Source organism: Prionailurus bengalensis, chromosome A1 (genome assembly GCF_016509475.1).
Source record: "Prionailurus bengalensis isolate Pbe53 chromosome A1, Fcat_Pben_1.1_paternal_pri, whole genome shotgun sequence".
Classification (NCBI taxonomy): domain Eukaryota; kingdom Metazoa; phylum Chordata; class Mammalia; order Carnivora; family Felidae; genus Prionailurus; species Prionailurus bengalensis.
The window spans coordinates 80878209-80892822 of record NC_057343.1 but is presented as its reverse complement, the minus strand read 5'-3'; the positions used below and the strand labels follow the sequence as shown (position 1 = coordinate 80892822).

The following is a 14614-nucleotide window of genomic DNA, read 5'->3' as shown; positions in this document are numbered from 1 at the left end:
AGCAGGTAGAGGTTTGCCCCCCTGCCTCACCCGTGCTGTGCCCTGGCCACAGCCGGTCCCCACGCCCCACAGGGTGGTGTGTGTGCCACAGCAAGACCTGGGGTGTCAGGTGGACGGTGAGGAGAAGTCTCTAAGGTAAGTTATTTTAGTTGTAAGTATTCTCCCACCTTTTTGTCTTCAGATAACTCTGGTGGAGTTTGCAAATAAGCAGTCACCCAGTCCCTGGGTGATGAAAACCCTCCCCTTGGTCTAGGAAACAAAATTGTGTGTAGATTTCCTGCCTATAAGATATCTTACAAGACAGATTCATAGCTTGGTAAGAATATTTAATGAACTTAGAGATTTAGAGATGGCAACGAAAAGTAGTCATCTTGAAATTATGAACTTAGATAAGACTTGCTGAGCAGAAATGCAAAGTTGTGCCCTTTGACTGAGAACAGATCACCTCTCCAAGGGTAGTATGAGGAACCCTGAGTGGCCGGAGGTCTGCATTGACTAAATTTGGTGTGGGTCAGCATATGATCCTGCACCTTTTTAGTTGAACTGGACTGTATCCAGATGAAAACGGGTTTGGTTTTGGGTTTTTTTTGTTTTTGTTTTTACTATAAAGCTGATAAAGTTGTATTATCTACTTTTAAATGCTTATCGTGAATTCTGTGACTTTTTTTGTAGGAATGAATGCATGAGCCTAAATGTTTAACCAAATTCGTAACTTTTATAATTATATATGCTTTCTAGAAAGGTGCTATAACAGTCCTAAGCACAACAGGAAGGAGTGTCTAAACTTGAGAAGTGGTGTTTTTAATGGTGAAGTGTTGTCCAGTACTGTCATTCATTTGTGCCACGTCCCAATATTCTTTCTAATGTATTTTAAAGGCCCTTTAAGAGCAACCGCTTTTTAAATACAGTCCTTTTCATTCTATTAAATGCCTGGTTTAATATTTTGGAATGATACAAAGTGTTAGCTTCATTGTGCCCTCAAGCGAGAGTCATGTAGGATAAATCTTAAATTCTGTTTAGTACCTAAGGACATCACTTAACATTCTAATAAGGCTCAGAAATGTACCTGAGGAGTTCGTAAAACCAGTGTCAGGGTTTTTGGGTCAGTTGAATTGGCCGGTATCTCATTGTTGAAGTATCCTGAAAAGACTTTCCAGGATTCCTGGAATTTGAATTTAAGTTTCCTAAACCTTGTTTCCAAACACAGATTGGGTTTGAAGAATCATGCGATGTTCAGGGGCTTTTATTTCCCTCTTCCAGACACGGACTTGTTTTGCTTGACCAGGGTTAGGGGCTCACATTTTGCCCACCAAACTCCCCGTGCGGCTTTCCCGAACTGCCCGTTCCTGCTCAGCCGGGTGCCAGCTCGGAGGCAGATGCAGCCGGAGCCTGGTGCTTCGGGGGATACGGCCCCACTGTTGGGCTCTGCTGCACACACCCGGAGTGGTCCTGTTCTGTCACCACCACAGGAGAAATCTCGGCTCGACTCCAGATGCCCTGACTTCGCCGCTCCTCTCGAGTGTGCTCAGCTGTGTGCTGAGCCGTATCGCAGTTCCGTGCACCTGGCGCTTGGGACACCGCAGCCCTGCAAGCGGTGGTGGTCCTGAGGATGGCCCACGTGTCACTCGAGCATGTGCGTGCATGGATTTCTGTCTGGAGCACAGGCAGGTGCCTCCATCCCATGCCGTCCCCTGCCCGTCTTTCCTCTGAGGAAAGAGATGGGATTTTTTGCATTTTATTATTACATACTCACTGTGAGCGGGGGTGTCTCCACTACTAAAGATGTTTGCCCAGCTGCCTGGATTTTCTAAGTGAGGTTCTTTTTGCCTTCGGTAGCTATATAGCCATTTCCATTCTTTGATCGGGTTTTAGTATGCAACTCAAGATACGTTCAAGTTACTTTTCATTTAATTTCTGGCATCTTGTTTTGATTTGCTCTTTAAATGTGTGAGCTTAAATTTTTGCTCACTCTGAATTATTCATTTTGTAGACAAGTTTTTGATTTTCATGCCAGAGTAAAAATAAGTGTTTTTTTTCCATATGCAATACATGATATAAAATGCCTTTTTGAATAACTTCACATGTAAAAGTATTTAAAAGAGTTTAAAATTTTCTCTCTCCCTCTCCCCCCCACCCCACCCCCAGTATAAGTTTGGCTGCTGCTTTTTTTATTTTTCTTTTTTCTTTTTTTTTAAATAGGTGCCAGGAATATCTTTTCTGTATAAATGCATAGCTTGGACCTTATTAATAAAACTCAGTTCATTCCGTCTTTCTACAGCTTAAGGATTACACATACTTGTGTTTTGGTGTGCAATCTATGTTCATAAAAGCAGGTACTTCCAGAAATTTTTCTGGCTCAGCCAGCTTTTAAAGATGTGCCTTGTAAATTTTATTTTTTAACTTTTTTTTTTAACTTTGCAATCCTGAGTCTGAAAGTACTCTTCTCCACAGAAAGTAGCCTCTGTCTCTGCTTTCAATAAACAATTTTCAAGTATTTTAAGGTTATTGGTGTGGTTTTCCCTTGGAAATTACCGATGGAAAAGGACTTGAAGGGTTAAGAATGCCTCAGCCTTTCCATGTGGCCACATAAACTGCCCTATGGGAACAAGTGCACGACAAAGGTGGTCCCAGGGGAGGTGCCCAGCTTCCACCGTTGACGCCAGTGTCTACTGCTCAGAGCACAGACCTGGTGGACGCGGCCGTGAACTATGGAGGGCGAAGTAAAATCCAAAGTCATTTAAACAGCTGATTTCGATTAAAAGTATTTGGCCTTAGAAGGGATTTTATTCATTTGGGGTTGTATTAAGGAAGCATCAGTATGTAAGTGGGTTTTGAGGTGTCCCCCCTGCCCCATTTATCAGTCATTCGCCCAAGATGGAGTGACAGATGGCCTTCAGTTACAACTGCTCTAACGGTTCAGGTTTGTTAGCATTTCTGTTAATCTTCAGGAATAACATTCAGTACAGTTTCTCAGATGTGTGTAGTCCTCGGAAACTCGGCCAAACTTACCAGGGAGACTGGTTGGAAAAGAACGCCAGTCCCATCCGGGAGAGAAGCTTCCACGTTGTTTTAATCAGGAAGTGTTTTGGGTGCAATCCCGGAGTCTGAGTTGGGCAAGGCGGTGTGAGTTATACACTGGCCCAGTAGCCCAGGGTTCTATAATTGGAAACCGTTGCCATAGGAAGTAGGCCATGGTGATACCAGATCTCTCGTTAAATTGACTTCATGGTTTTGTTTTGTTTTTTTTTTTTCAACATTTATTTATTTTTGGGACAGAGAGAGACAGAGCATGAACGGGGGAGGGGCAGAGAGAGAGGGAGACACAGAATCGGAAACAGGCTCCAGGCTCTGAGCCATCAGCCCAGAGCCTGACGCGGGGCTCGAACTCACGGGCCGCGAGATCGTGACCTGGCTGAAGTCGGCCGCTTAACCGACTGCGCCACCCAGGCGCCCCCATGGTTTTGTTTTTTAATCAAAGATATATTACTGATTTTAGAATCTCATAATGTATTAAGTAGTTTATAAAAATACCTTTTAGGGAGAGTGTCTACAGTACTATGACTCGGTTTAAAATTAGCAATGAGGGGGTCCCTTCGCTGGGTCAGAGCATGTGACTCTTGATCTCAGGGTCATGAGTTCAAGGCCTGTGCTGGGTGTGGAGCCTAGTTTAAAAAAAAAAATCAGCAATGAGAAGTTTCTCAGTACACTCGTGCCCAGGGTGTGTTTGACATTGAAGAGTCTCCACCTTTTAATTATCTGTCTGGACCACACTTAAAGAGGGGCAGCGGGGAAAGGAGAGGGTGTGATTTGTTACATGATACTTCTAAGTAATTTGAGCCTGAGATTCAGGAAATCAAATGCCTCCCCAGGAGTAAATCTGTAATTTGCTTCCTCGTTTGATTCTGTCTGTCCTATACATACACATGACATCAGGTGTGCTAAGCGTCCTCATGTTTGCAGGAAAGGACTACTTGTCTTCCATTGTTTGACCAGAGGAGGAGAACGCTGGTTTGAATAACAGGTGATTGTTTCATCTTAGTCCCTAAAGACTTAGTGTCATGTACCTGCAATGTGAATGAGTCCCACTTGGACACCAGGAGGTTTCTGTGATACGCACTCTTCCAAATTCAGACCTCCCGAGCCGCGGCTGTGGCAGGAACCAGCGGGACTCCGTCCTGGCGCACCTTCTTCAGAACTGTCTCTTCTCATGCACCTTCCCTTCCCTGTCCTTTTAACAAAATCCCAAGTCCCACCTCAGTGTTTCCAGAACCATCACTGCTGCTCCGTGCCCTTGACATCTCCGCTCCCCTGCCCTCCTGACTTTCCCCCAGGGCCTGACTTGGGGCCAGGGCAGGAGCTAACGTCCTATGGAAGGTCACCTCACAGTAGAACCACCCTCACTTTGGCCTTAGTACTGCTCTGATGTTAATAGCACCTTTCTTTTAAAAAGTAATTACTTGAGTAAAATGTGCTCTGTAGTGGAATCAAGAATAGTTCTGATTAATTAGGGCTGGTGGGAACTACCAAGGGGACATTTCCTTCCTGGCTTTGTTAAAGGGGCACTGATGGTTTCCCTGGCGGTCAGAGCTCCTGGTTCCAAGGGGAAGACCGCAGGGGGGTGAGGTGGACCTGGGACCCCCGCAGCACTGGCACCTGAAAGATGCACAGAGGAAGGAGATCACTAGTCCATGCCCTGCCCCCAACCTCACTGAAGTCTGTGGTGTGAACAGCTTGGCAGTATTTGCACATCAGGTGGTCTCACCTGTGTGGAAGGTGTCGGGGGGTTAGCACCCCACTAGCCAGCTGGGGCTCTCACATTTTTTTTTTTTTTTTTTTTTTTTTTTTTTTTTTGAGAGAGTGTGGGGAGGGGAGGGGCAGAGAGAGAGGGAGACACAGGATCCGAAGCAGGCTCCAGGCTCCGAGCTGTCAGCACAGAGCCCAACGCGGGGCTCGAACTCATGACCTGATCATGACCTCAGCTGAAGTCAGACGCTTAACCGACCAAGCCCCCCCGGAAGCCCTCACATCTTAGAAGTATGTGACCGTACAGATTGGTTTTTGCCTTTTAAGAGATTTCTCTGCTTTTAAAGTTAAGCCAGGTTAGGCTTATTTTTGTGAGCCCTGGGTAAGTCCTTCAGTGCCCTTGGCAATTGAAATCTTGTTTTTGGTGGCGCCCAGCTGGCTCAGTCAGTGGAGCGTGGACGCTTGATCTCAGGCTCGCTGGGTTCGAGCCCCATGTTGGGCATAGAGCTTACTTTTAAAAATAATAAAAAATAAATCTAGTTTTTGTGTACATGTTCTACATGTCTGTACAGGTGGCATGCTGGTTGCACAGTAAGTGTGCACCTTCCAGACTTGACAGCCAGCACAGCAGCCAGCTTCCTCGATGGCACGGTTTCTGTAATGCAGCAGATAGGTGTTGCCTGGTTTCCAAAAGCAAAGTACAGTATCTTTCCCATGTTTTCAAATGGCTTGGTCATAAAATAAATCTGTAGTTTTAGAGCCTTGCTAAGAACTGGCTTTAGGGATTTTAGATGAAAGTACAAAAGCAGATTTCTGTGTTCAGTGGTCACACTTGGTTAGGACTTGCTTCTGCAGGAAGGAAGCTGGGAGGGTTTATTTTGAGTGAAGCCTAGCCAGTTTTCTATCACAACTATTCAACATCTAACATGTTCTAGAATCTTCTCAAATGCCTGCTTTGACCAAGTAAAAGGTAAGGACATTTTTAAATAAAATGTTCAGTAAGTTTTTTCCTTTTAACTGTGGAGGTCAGTAGGAAAATGGAAGGGAGTCTCTTCTTTTCCAAAGTGTAAATAAGATCAAAATGGGTAACTTGGAAAAAAGACATTTTGTTTTTTCTGACATTTCTGTAAGTCCACCTTTCTCAGATACAATGTGGAATATTTCATCGGTTCCTCTGGCAAAGACAAAGTGGGTACGTGTGGGAGAAAAGAGTGAAGTCAGATCCAGTGCTCTTAAAATTCTGAGAGGCCAATATTAACATCATGGTTTCTAAAATACAGTTTTAAAAAGTAAATTGCAAGTTTAGTGCCTTCCTCTGAGTGATTAAGCACTTCCTACTTAGAGGTGCTAGAAATAAATGAAGTATAAAATAGTACTACCCAGGGTTCTGGGCCAGCTGGATTATCAGCCAAGGAGTTAAAAATCCTTGCAGACATTCTACGGGAACAATGCACTACAAAGATTGCCTGTCTGTAGAGAATGAAAATTCTAGGCTGGCTGCATCGGCACCTGCTGCCCACATTAAAGAGTTCCTTGCCTACTAAAATACGCAAGCCCTTGGTCTGTTTCATTTTTCTCCTGCCGTGTTAATGAGGTACTATCAGCATTCACAAAGTGACGCCTGTGAGATGGGACCGTTGCCGAGTAGTTCCTAGTGCGGAGCCTGGGTCTCAGGTTCAGGGAGTCGTTTTTGCCGTGAAGTGGCATCGGGCCCTGGCCCCTCCCCTTGGACACAGTTTTCCCTCGGATGTCCCCAGACTCCTTTGCCAGCGGCCCTTCTGGCCCCCTAGTGGCAGGTGTGCCCTCGTGTCCCACTGCACTTTACAGCCGGTCTCATCGGAGGGAATTCTCCCGGCTTCATTACTGGCTACTCTACTTACTGTTGAGACTTTTTGTTGGATTGCTGTGTCGGAGCCATTCCAGGCTAGCCCGTGGGCTTCATGCACTGAGACGGGCGCTCTTCCAGGCCCTGGGCTTAGGGGATGAGGAGACAAATTTCCCTGCTTTTATGAAGCACTGTTGTTTGGTTGGTTGGGGTTTTTTTTCTTTGTTTTTGTTTGTTTGTTTGTTTGTTTTTTGTCTTCTGTCAGTTTTTTTTTTTTTAAACCTGCTTTTCAGAAATCTGAAATTGTACAGATAGCCTAGCTGTCACTTTTCCGGAGGGACTCTGGCCCCTGAATTCTGAAGAGCGGACGTTACAAGTATGCATACCAAAAGCTGTGTTGTATCCCAGTGGAATCTTCCTTCCTGTTTGCAAGGACACTTGTGGCTTTGCCGTGCTGGCCCGCACAGTTCTCCTCCAGCCACCTGAGCACCTGCCTGACTTCTCAGGCATAGGAGAGGAAGGGGCAGAGCCCGCCCACTGCACACTCCTCATCCCCCAAGTAACTAGCTGAGGTCTGCCTGAAGGTCATGAGGACTTACTTCGTCAACTTGCACCCCGGATGCCCGGGCCACCCACCCGGCTTTTGAAGGTGGCCTGTTTACCGCTGATTTCCTGAAAGTACCTTGTTTCACAGTGAAGGTAGAGCCTTGCCTGTCGCTGACGTAGGCCCTTAGAGGAGGAAGGAAAGCTCTCAGTGGGAAAGACTGAAACCCACCATTTAACGCCTCTGGTTTGCAAGCACCTCTCTTGTGGAGTTCTCTTCGCCCCGTGCCTGTTCGCTCAGGTTTTTGCCCAGCTACACAAACCACACTGTTCACTTTCTGTTTTCCCCACATACTCACCACTCAGAATGTGTGCCTCTTTCATGAAGACCATACATTATTATCTTTGGTCTCCATAGTTTGGGTTAGGGTTAGTAAGAATCTAGACGTGGCATGCTCATTCCTGTTTTGTTTTTTTTAATGTTTATTCATTTTTGAGAGACAGAGTGTGAGCAGGGAAGAGGCAGAGAACAGAGGGAGAGAGAGAACCCCAAGCAGGCTCTAGGCTCTGAGCTGTCAGCAGAGTCTGACACGGGGCTCCAGCCCACAGATGGCAAGATCATGACGGAGCCAAAGTCAGACACTTAACTGACTGAGCCACCCAGGGGCCTTGATGCTCATTTCTTTCTTTTTTTTTTTAATGTTCATTTTTGAGAGAGAAAGCGTGAGCAGGGGAGGGCCAGAGAGAGAGGGAGACACAGATTCCAAAGCAGGCTCCAGGCTCCAAGCTGACAGCACAGAGCCCAACGCGGGGCTCAAACCCATGAACCACGAGATCATGACCTGAGCCGAAGTCACATGCTTGACCAACTGAGCCCCCCAGGCGCCATGATGCTCATTCCTGTTATGTATATTGAAAATGACTCATGTGCCTCTAGAATTAGTAGTAATTAGAGCTGCAGAGTTCGTGTCAGTTTTTAAATGTTTATTTGAAAGAAATATTTAGTTCTGAAAGTTACTGTTGGTTGTATATCTTTGGACTCAATAATTCTCAGTATTTCTCTGACTAAAGAACCAGAAATGGGCACAGAGTTGTGTCTATAAGGATGTTGATTATGGTGTTCATGACAGGAAAGAAAGCTGAAGCAAAGCCAGACAGCGGTGGGGATTTGGTGGTGGGTGAATTATAACACAGCCATGCAGTGGATGACTATTCAACTTTAATGAATTTTTTTGAACTTAGTTGATGAGATGCGTTCATGCCATGGTCAATGAATAAGAAGGCAAGGCATAAAAGTGACTTTGGGGTCCATTTTTATAACAGCACATACTTATGAAGACTAGAAAGCCAAATGTCCAGTGACCGTGACTGTTCCTGTCGACGGGGTTCCTAGGGGAAGTGTGCGCAAAGGCGATACTTGGAGGAGACACGATTGAACGTGCACGCTAGTTTTTCTCCAAGACACAGAGAATGATCATTTTCTGAGGAATGTGCATTTGTAACTTCCTCTCAAATGTCTTGAAACTAAGACTCTTAAGGTTTGTTTCCAGTTTTATCGTGTGTTGGTGCACAGGCCTGTGCCTCACCAGGACACTATTGAGTCTTGACTTTAACCTCATTTTCTGCTACTGAAATTAGTGATTTTTGTTCTGAAATTTGAAGATAGTTTTAATGGTTGATTCTATTCAAGAATTATCTTAGTATTTATGAAACACAACTGAAAGAACATTTGGGGGCATAATAGAATATGCTGACCTTAAAAACCTATTTAGAAACATCTCTGGGTTGTACACCTGTTGTATTTTGTCCAGGTGACAGTCTTAAAGGAGAATTTGCACCATCGAGCATACGTAGAATGAGTACCTGGAATCCCGTGACTTTTCATTGAAACCGCACACTTGAGGAGATGTTCTTTATTATGGAAAAGGGGGTTTCCCAGGAGTGTACTTGATTTATCAGCCGTCTGTGGATCACCAAGTTGTTGGCAGTTTCACAGCAGCTAGTGCTCTTGAGGCAACAGGATTATCTTGAAGGCTCTTAGGTCCGGGGATCTAAAATCACCTTTGTGTTCTGTGCAGCTCAGAGTTCGGACTACTGCGTGCCGCTGGAGAATGGCGAGACGGAAGACGATGCGGACAGAATGCTCGTCGACAGAGAGTGTGCTGCTGTAACAGGTGGGGGTGGACAGTTTCCTGTTAGCTGCGGCAACAGCCCCATGGTCGAAGACACCACACAGCAGGAGGGTGGTTCTGTCGGACCAAAAGAAATAGAAATATATACTGTGTCCGCAATGCAGACCCCTTGTCGTTGCAAGAACCAGTATGCATATTATTTCTAACATGAGTTTCTCTCACAACGTTTGCACTCTGTTGTCCAGCATTTTAAAGAATGTTCTGCCGTGTGCATATCTTGGGCGAGTTTGTAGACAACAAGGATACGAGTGTTTTGGGTGCACGTTGTATAGCTGTGAAAGCTGTTAAGTGCAATCTTCCTATTTTGATTTGAAACTTTTGCTTAACGTGCCTTGTTTAATTCTCCTGGGTTTTGCATGCGTCCCTTTCTGACATGTGACCTTTGGGTGAACGCACCAGACGGGCGTCCGTTGCCGGTAATCTCAGCAGGATAAAGGGCGGGGAGCGTGACCCGCTGCTGTAGACAAGGAGCTCCAGCTGACGCGTGGTTCTCACTTGTGACCGGTCACGCCGCTGTGGACTCTCCTGCTCGCCGCTCCCGGTCGCTCTGGCTTCTGGGGCGTCGCTGAACACCATGCCTCACGAAGCACGCTTTGCGTGCCCAGGGTGTTAACATGTTCAAACGGTTGATAGTCATTTTCAGTTTTTAAAAGTCGAAGGCTCCATTTCTTTTTAGCATTTAGAATCTCTCGAGATTTATCCTTTCAGTTAACACTTTGCTCTGCCATTCTTCAGGTGACCCTGAAAACACGTTAGCTGTTTCTTCCTGTGTTGATACGTTTAGAAGGAGATACTGGTTGGTTGCTTGGTTGGTTTTTAAGGCTTTGTTAGTGTATCTCTGTGCTAAATTCTTCAGCGGGGTAGGAGATTATGTGTACGGTTTCCCAGACGTACGTGAAGAAATCATTTCTATTTACTAAAATGAGAGGGAAATGTGCACATCTTTCTAGAAGCGTACAGGGTTGTTACGGGTGGATTCGCCTTTTTGCCAAAGAATTCAGTGGGCAGATTTTCTAAGGGAAATTTTGATTGGATAACACATTTAAAGACCTTGGCCAAAGACGAATAACAAAACTCAAAGCTCTTCAAAATAAATAAATAAATAAATAAATAAATAAATAAATAAATGGCATTGCTACATGCTTTTAAAAAGGCAGGAGTAATCACTCTTTACTCTTCACGCACTAATTCCCTGGGTTTTCGGGCTGAACTTAATGCCAGGCTTGGGCGTAGATTGAAAAGGCCACGCTTCGTTTCAAGCCCAGCTCATCCAACGGAGCAGATGCCACATTTCCCCTCAGCTTACGGCACTGTGTGCCGGCACACACACAGGGTACTGGACTGCCAGGGATCCCCCACGGTGGGTGGGCAGACGGGGAGCAGGAGCGTGCGCCCCAAGGGGCGCCGGGAGCCAAGTGAGGATGGCCAGGAGGACACGGTCCCAGCCATGCGGGGGTCACAGCTCAGCCAGTCTCTGGGATACCTGCTATTTTCAGGCTCAGTTTTATTAGATACTCCATGACGACGTGAGGTTATCAACTGGCCTCGATTTTGAGATTGCATAATGGAGCTAATTTACACTAACTGGGCACCGAAGAGAAACAACACGCGCACATGCACGCACACACACACGGGGAACACTACATGGGAACAGTGCGTCTGGGTAACTCGGATTTCCAAGGTCATGCTCGTTTACCTTTTCAGGTCCAGTCACCTGGAAATGTACTATCCATCTTTGTGAAAAGTGCATCGTTATTTGTCCTAATCACTGTCAAGGTTGCCATCATAGTCGGGAGTTTGACCACCCAGGAAACGTCGTCTATACTTTCTTTTTGAAAAATAACTGATATAAATGTTTCTCTGGGAATATCTTGTTTCATTTCTTTTTATTAGGTTCTTGAGACACTTGTTCTCTGGCCTTGAGTGTTTACTAAATGGAAAAGCTGCCATTTAATTTGAAAAAAAAAAAAAAAATAATCCCTTATCCTCTGAAGAATTTATAGCAGTTTCCAAACTATGATTATCACTTAAATTGCCAGAAAAAATGGATGGTTAATGGAATGTTTGGAAGGTGTTTTTGTTCACTGAACAAGCCGTGATCTTTTTGTTGGCGGGAAGATTTGTGGATCACACAGAAGCCTGGTGTCCAGACGCCAGTCAGAGGCGCACAGATGGCAGGTGGCGCAGCGGACAGCAAGCCCTGCTGGGGGGCAGAGACGCGTCCTCGCTGGGAAGGCAGTGGGACTCCTCTCCTCTGTATTTAATACCCTTCTTTAATAGCCCAGACCATTGAGATTAAATTCAGTGTCACAAGCAAGACCTGATCGTAGATGATCCTCTGTGCTGTTGAGCGAATCCCCACGAACACAAATGGTAGTCTTGAGTCTCCTCGTACCGAAAAATACCTCGTACTGGCTCTTCCCGTGGGTCCGCACGTGTTGTGACTGACTCTTCCCCCCTCCCCCCATAAGGCATCCTCCTCTTAATGGGTGTCTAAACAACCAACGTTTTTCCACCGTAAGTGATTTTTTACAGCAGTCCAATTAGGTGAAGCCTTGGACCCCGTTGTCCCTGTAAATGATGAACTTGGAGGAGCCCACCAGTCAGTGCCAATGTGCCGCTGGCCCCAGGGCGGACGCGGGAAAACATTTAGCGACTCGTTCTCTCGTCGCCGCTCTGCGCTGTGCCTGCGCCGCCGTGTGGCATCTCGCAGAAGTGCCAGGTGGATGCGAGTGGCGCTAAGACGTGACCTCTTGCGTCCACCTCCCCGGCTTGAGAGGCGGGCGGCCTCCACGGAGCTCTGCGCCACTGTCTCGCCTGGTCCCAGGAGCTGCCCCAGGCCCGGCTTCACGGACCCTTCTCTTTTTCCCTTAAGAGCTGCAGAGGTGTGGGGTTTTATTTTAGCTCCGTGGAAATCCTTCCGTTTAGTTCTGCTGGACTTTTTTCTCGGGTGATTTTTAAAACTTCTTTCTGAAAGTAGTCTTAAAATGAGAACAGGTTTTTTTTTTTGACAGCTTTTCAGTACTGCTGGTATTTTTCGTGCCGTGTTATTTGTCAGCTTAGGTTTTTAAACTCAGCTACTCGATGCTACTGAAATTCATAAATGTTTCCTATCTTACCAGGCAAGTGGCACTGTTGTGTTCTATTTTTAAATCTGCCAGTGCACAGTTTTCTACTTCGGCGAAGGAACCGGTCTGTTTGAGAGAAAAAACAAAAGCTAAATAAACCCTTTACAATTGTAGCAGCAGTGAAACATTTTTTGCACTTTCTCCTTCCCCCCCTGGTTCTGAATTTTGGTGACAGGTGTATTTCTTAATGCAGATGTGAAAAACAGTAGCTCCGTGTCGAATACATTGACAAACGGATGTGCCATCAATGGACACTTGGACTTCCCCTCCACGACACAGCTCAGTGGGATGGAAAGCAGGAATGACCAGTGCTTGACAGGATCTAATGGAATTAGCAACGGATTAGTGCCAGGACGGCCTTTTCCAAGTAGTCAGGGTTCTGTTTGTATTAATGGGACCGAGGAACCGGAAAAGACCGTGAGCGTTAACTCGGAGATGTGCGGCTCTCTGCACCTGAACGGGAGTCCGAGTAGCTGCGTAGCTAATAGACCTTCGTGGGTGGAGGACATCGATGAGAGTCTGCACTATGGGCACTACCATGGCTTTGGGGACACTGCCGAAAGCATCCCCGAGCTCCACAGCGTGGCAGAGTGCCCCGGCTCCGCGAAGGGGGGAGACAGACACGGCAGCGGCGCCCTGGGGGCCATGCACCTGTACCACGGCTCTTAGAGACGCACTCGCCCCCACCCCCCTGCAGCAGCCAGCTCAGTCCTGAAGTGGCATCGATTTGAGGGAATGCTGCGACTTGTACTATTTTTTTATACTTTAGGTTTCTGGAAAAAATAAGCTTTTATTGGAAAAGCTCCTCCCGAGTCCCTATTGTGTGCACGCGTAGGGCTTATTAAGTGCATAGCTGTTTCTTTCACAGGATGGTGAGCCTCTTCTGGAGTTTGATTCTTCTCCCGCCAGCCGCAGTGTTTTCTTTTGAATACCGTCACCTTAATTGCCATTATTCCTTCAGTCAAATTAAATTATATCTGATCAACATAAATTGGGGCCAGAAAATGAGGTGCCTGGTGATTCAACTCCTTGCACATAGTGATTTTGAAGAGCTTGCTTTTACTCTTTCCTGTAGAATTTGTGACAGAAGACAGCTCTTTCCCTATGCAAAGTATAGCCTTACAAAGATTTCTTGAAGAGAATGTTTGATTTTTCAGTCTTTTCATGGAAACTTTGCGACTTGCCGTGTGGTAAGGTCTTGCTTAGAGCCACACGTAGTGGTTCGGGGGTGTGAGCGGCCCCTTCTTTAAAGCCGTGGCTCCCTGCCCTGGATTTCATTGAAAATACGTGCAGCCCGGGACTGACCTATGATATTATTCCACATTTCTTGCATTGTCTCTACACCTTTTCCCACAGATAACGGTTTCCTTTATAGGTAGTGGAAATTACTCTTTGTAGGAACTGCCAGGTCAGAATGTTTAACTGACTTTTTGACTTATATTTTCTTTTTTCCTCGTTTTTGTTTTTTGGGGTTTTCTGCTTTAAAATGTATACCACTATGTATATCCAGTCAACTGAGAGAATTTCGGATCTCTCTTAATAAAACTGCACTAAGTTTATGGTTTTATAGAAATTAGCTTTTGTTTAGGCAACTAGTGGTCACACTGTGCACATATTGTAATGAATTTTTACTTTTCTGATTTTTGTAATAAAAATTGGTGAAGATCGAGAAAATGTCAGATGAACAAACCAATGTTCTAAGAGTGTAACTAACATGTTGTTTTTAAACTGTTCTTTACAAATTGAATAAAAAACTCTCACACTCGAGTTGTTCCTAGGGTGTTCTTTCTTTCCAAGGTGTGAGGGCCCGTAGGGCGCATCTGTGCAGGAAACAGGAAGGGAGGTTCAAGTTCAGTATTGCCTTTTATTTTGCTTGTAAGATTTTACTTGACTCCCCTGATCCTGCCCGTGTAGTTATTTCTTACCACTGTTTGATTTGTTAACATGTGTGCTCTAGTTGTATGGATACTTGGTCTCACTAGGTGGCTCTTAGGGGTCTAAATTGCTGTCAGCTAACAGTAATGTCCCTGCGTGCTTATTTTCATAAAAGACAGCAACCCAAGAGGCTCCTGGGCGGCTCAGTCGGTTAAGTGTCCGACTTCAGTTCAGGTCATGATCTCTCAGTTCACGAGTTCGAGCCCTCTGCCGGGCTCTGTGCTGACAGCCAGAGCCTGGAGCCTGCT

The 14614-nt window shown here is 45.7% G+C and overlaps 1 protein-coding gene across 2 annotated transcripts in view; it reads left to right on the top strand.

Moving 5' to 3' along the window:
• ANKRD10 (ankyrin repeat domain 10) overlaps positions 1-14198 on the top strand; it is a 33582-nt gene extending 19384 nt beyond the window's left edge. Inside the window, exons 5-6 of one of the 2 annotated variants that reach the window (XM_043586037.1) lie at positions 9190-9285; positions 12625-14198. In XM_043586037.1, coding sequence (XP_043441972.1) covers positions 9190-9285; positions 12625-13100 — 572 coding nt within the window. In that variant the 3' untranslated portion in view covers positions 13101-14198. Of the gene's footprint in view, positions 1-1285; positions 2495-9189; positions 9286-12624 lie in introns of those variants that run through there. The other variant, XM_043586896.1, reaches the window with a different exon arrangement.
• The last annotated feature ends 416 nt before the right edge of the window (positions 14199-14614 follow it).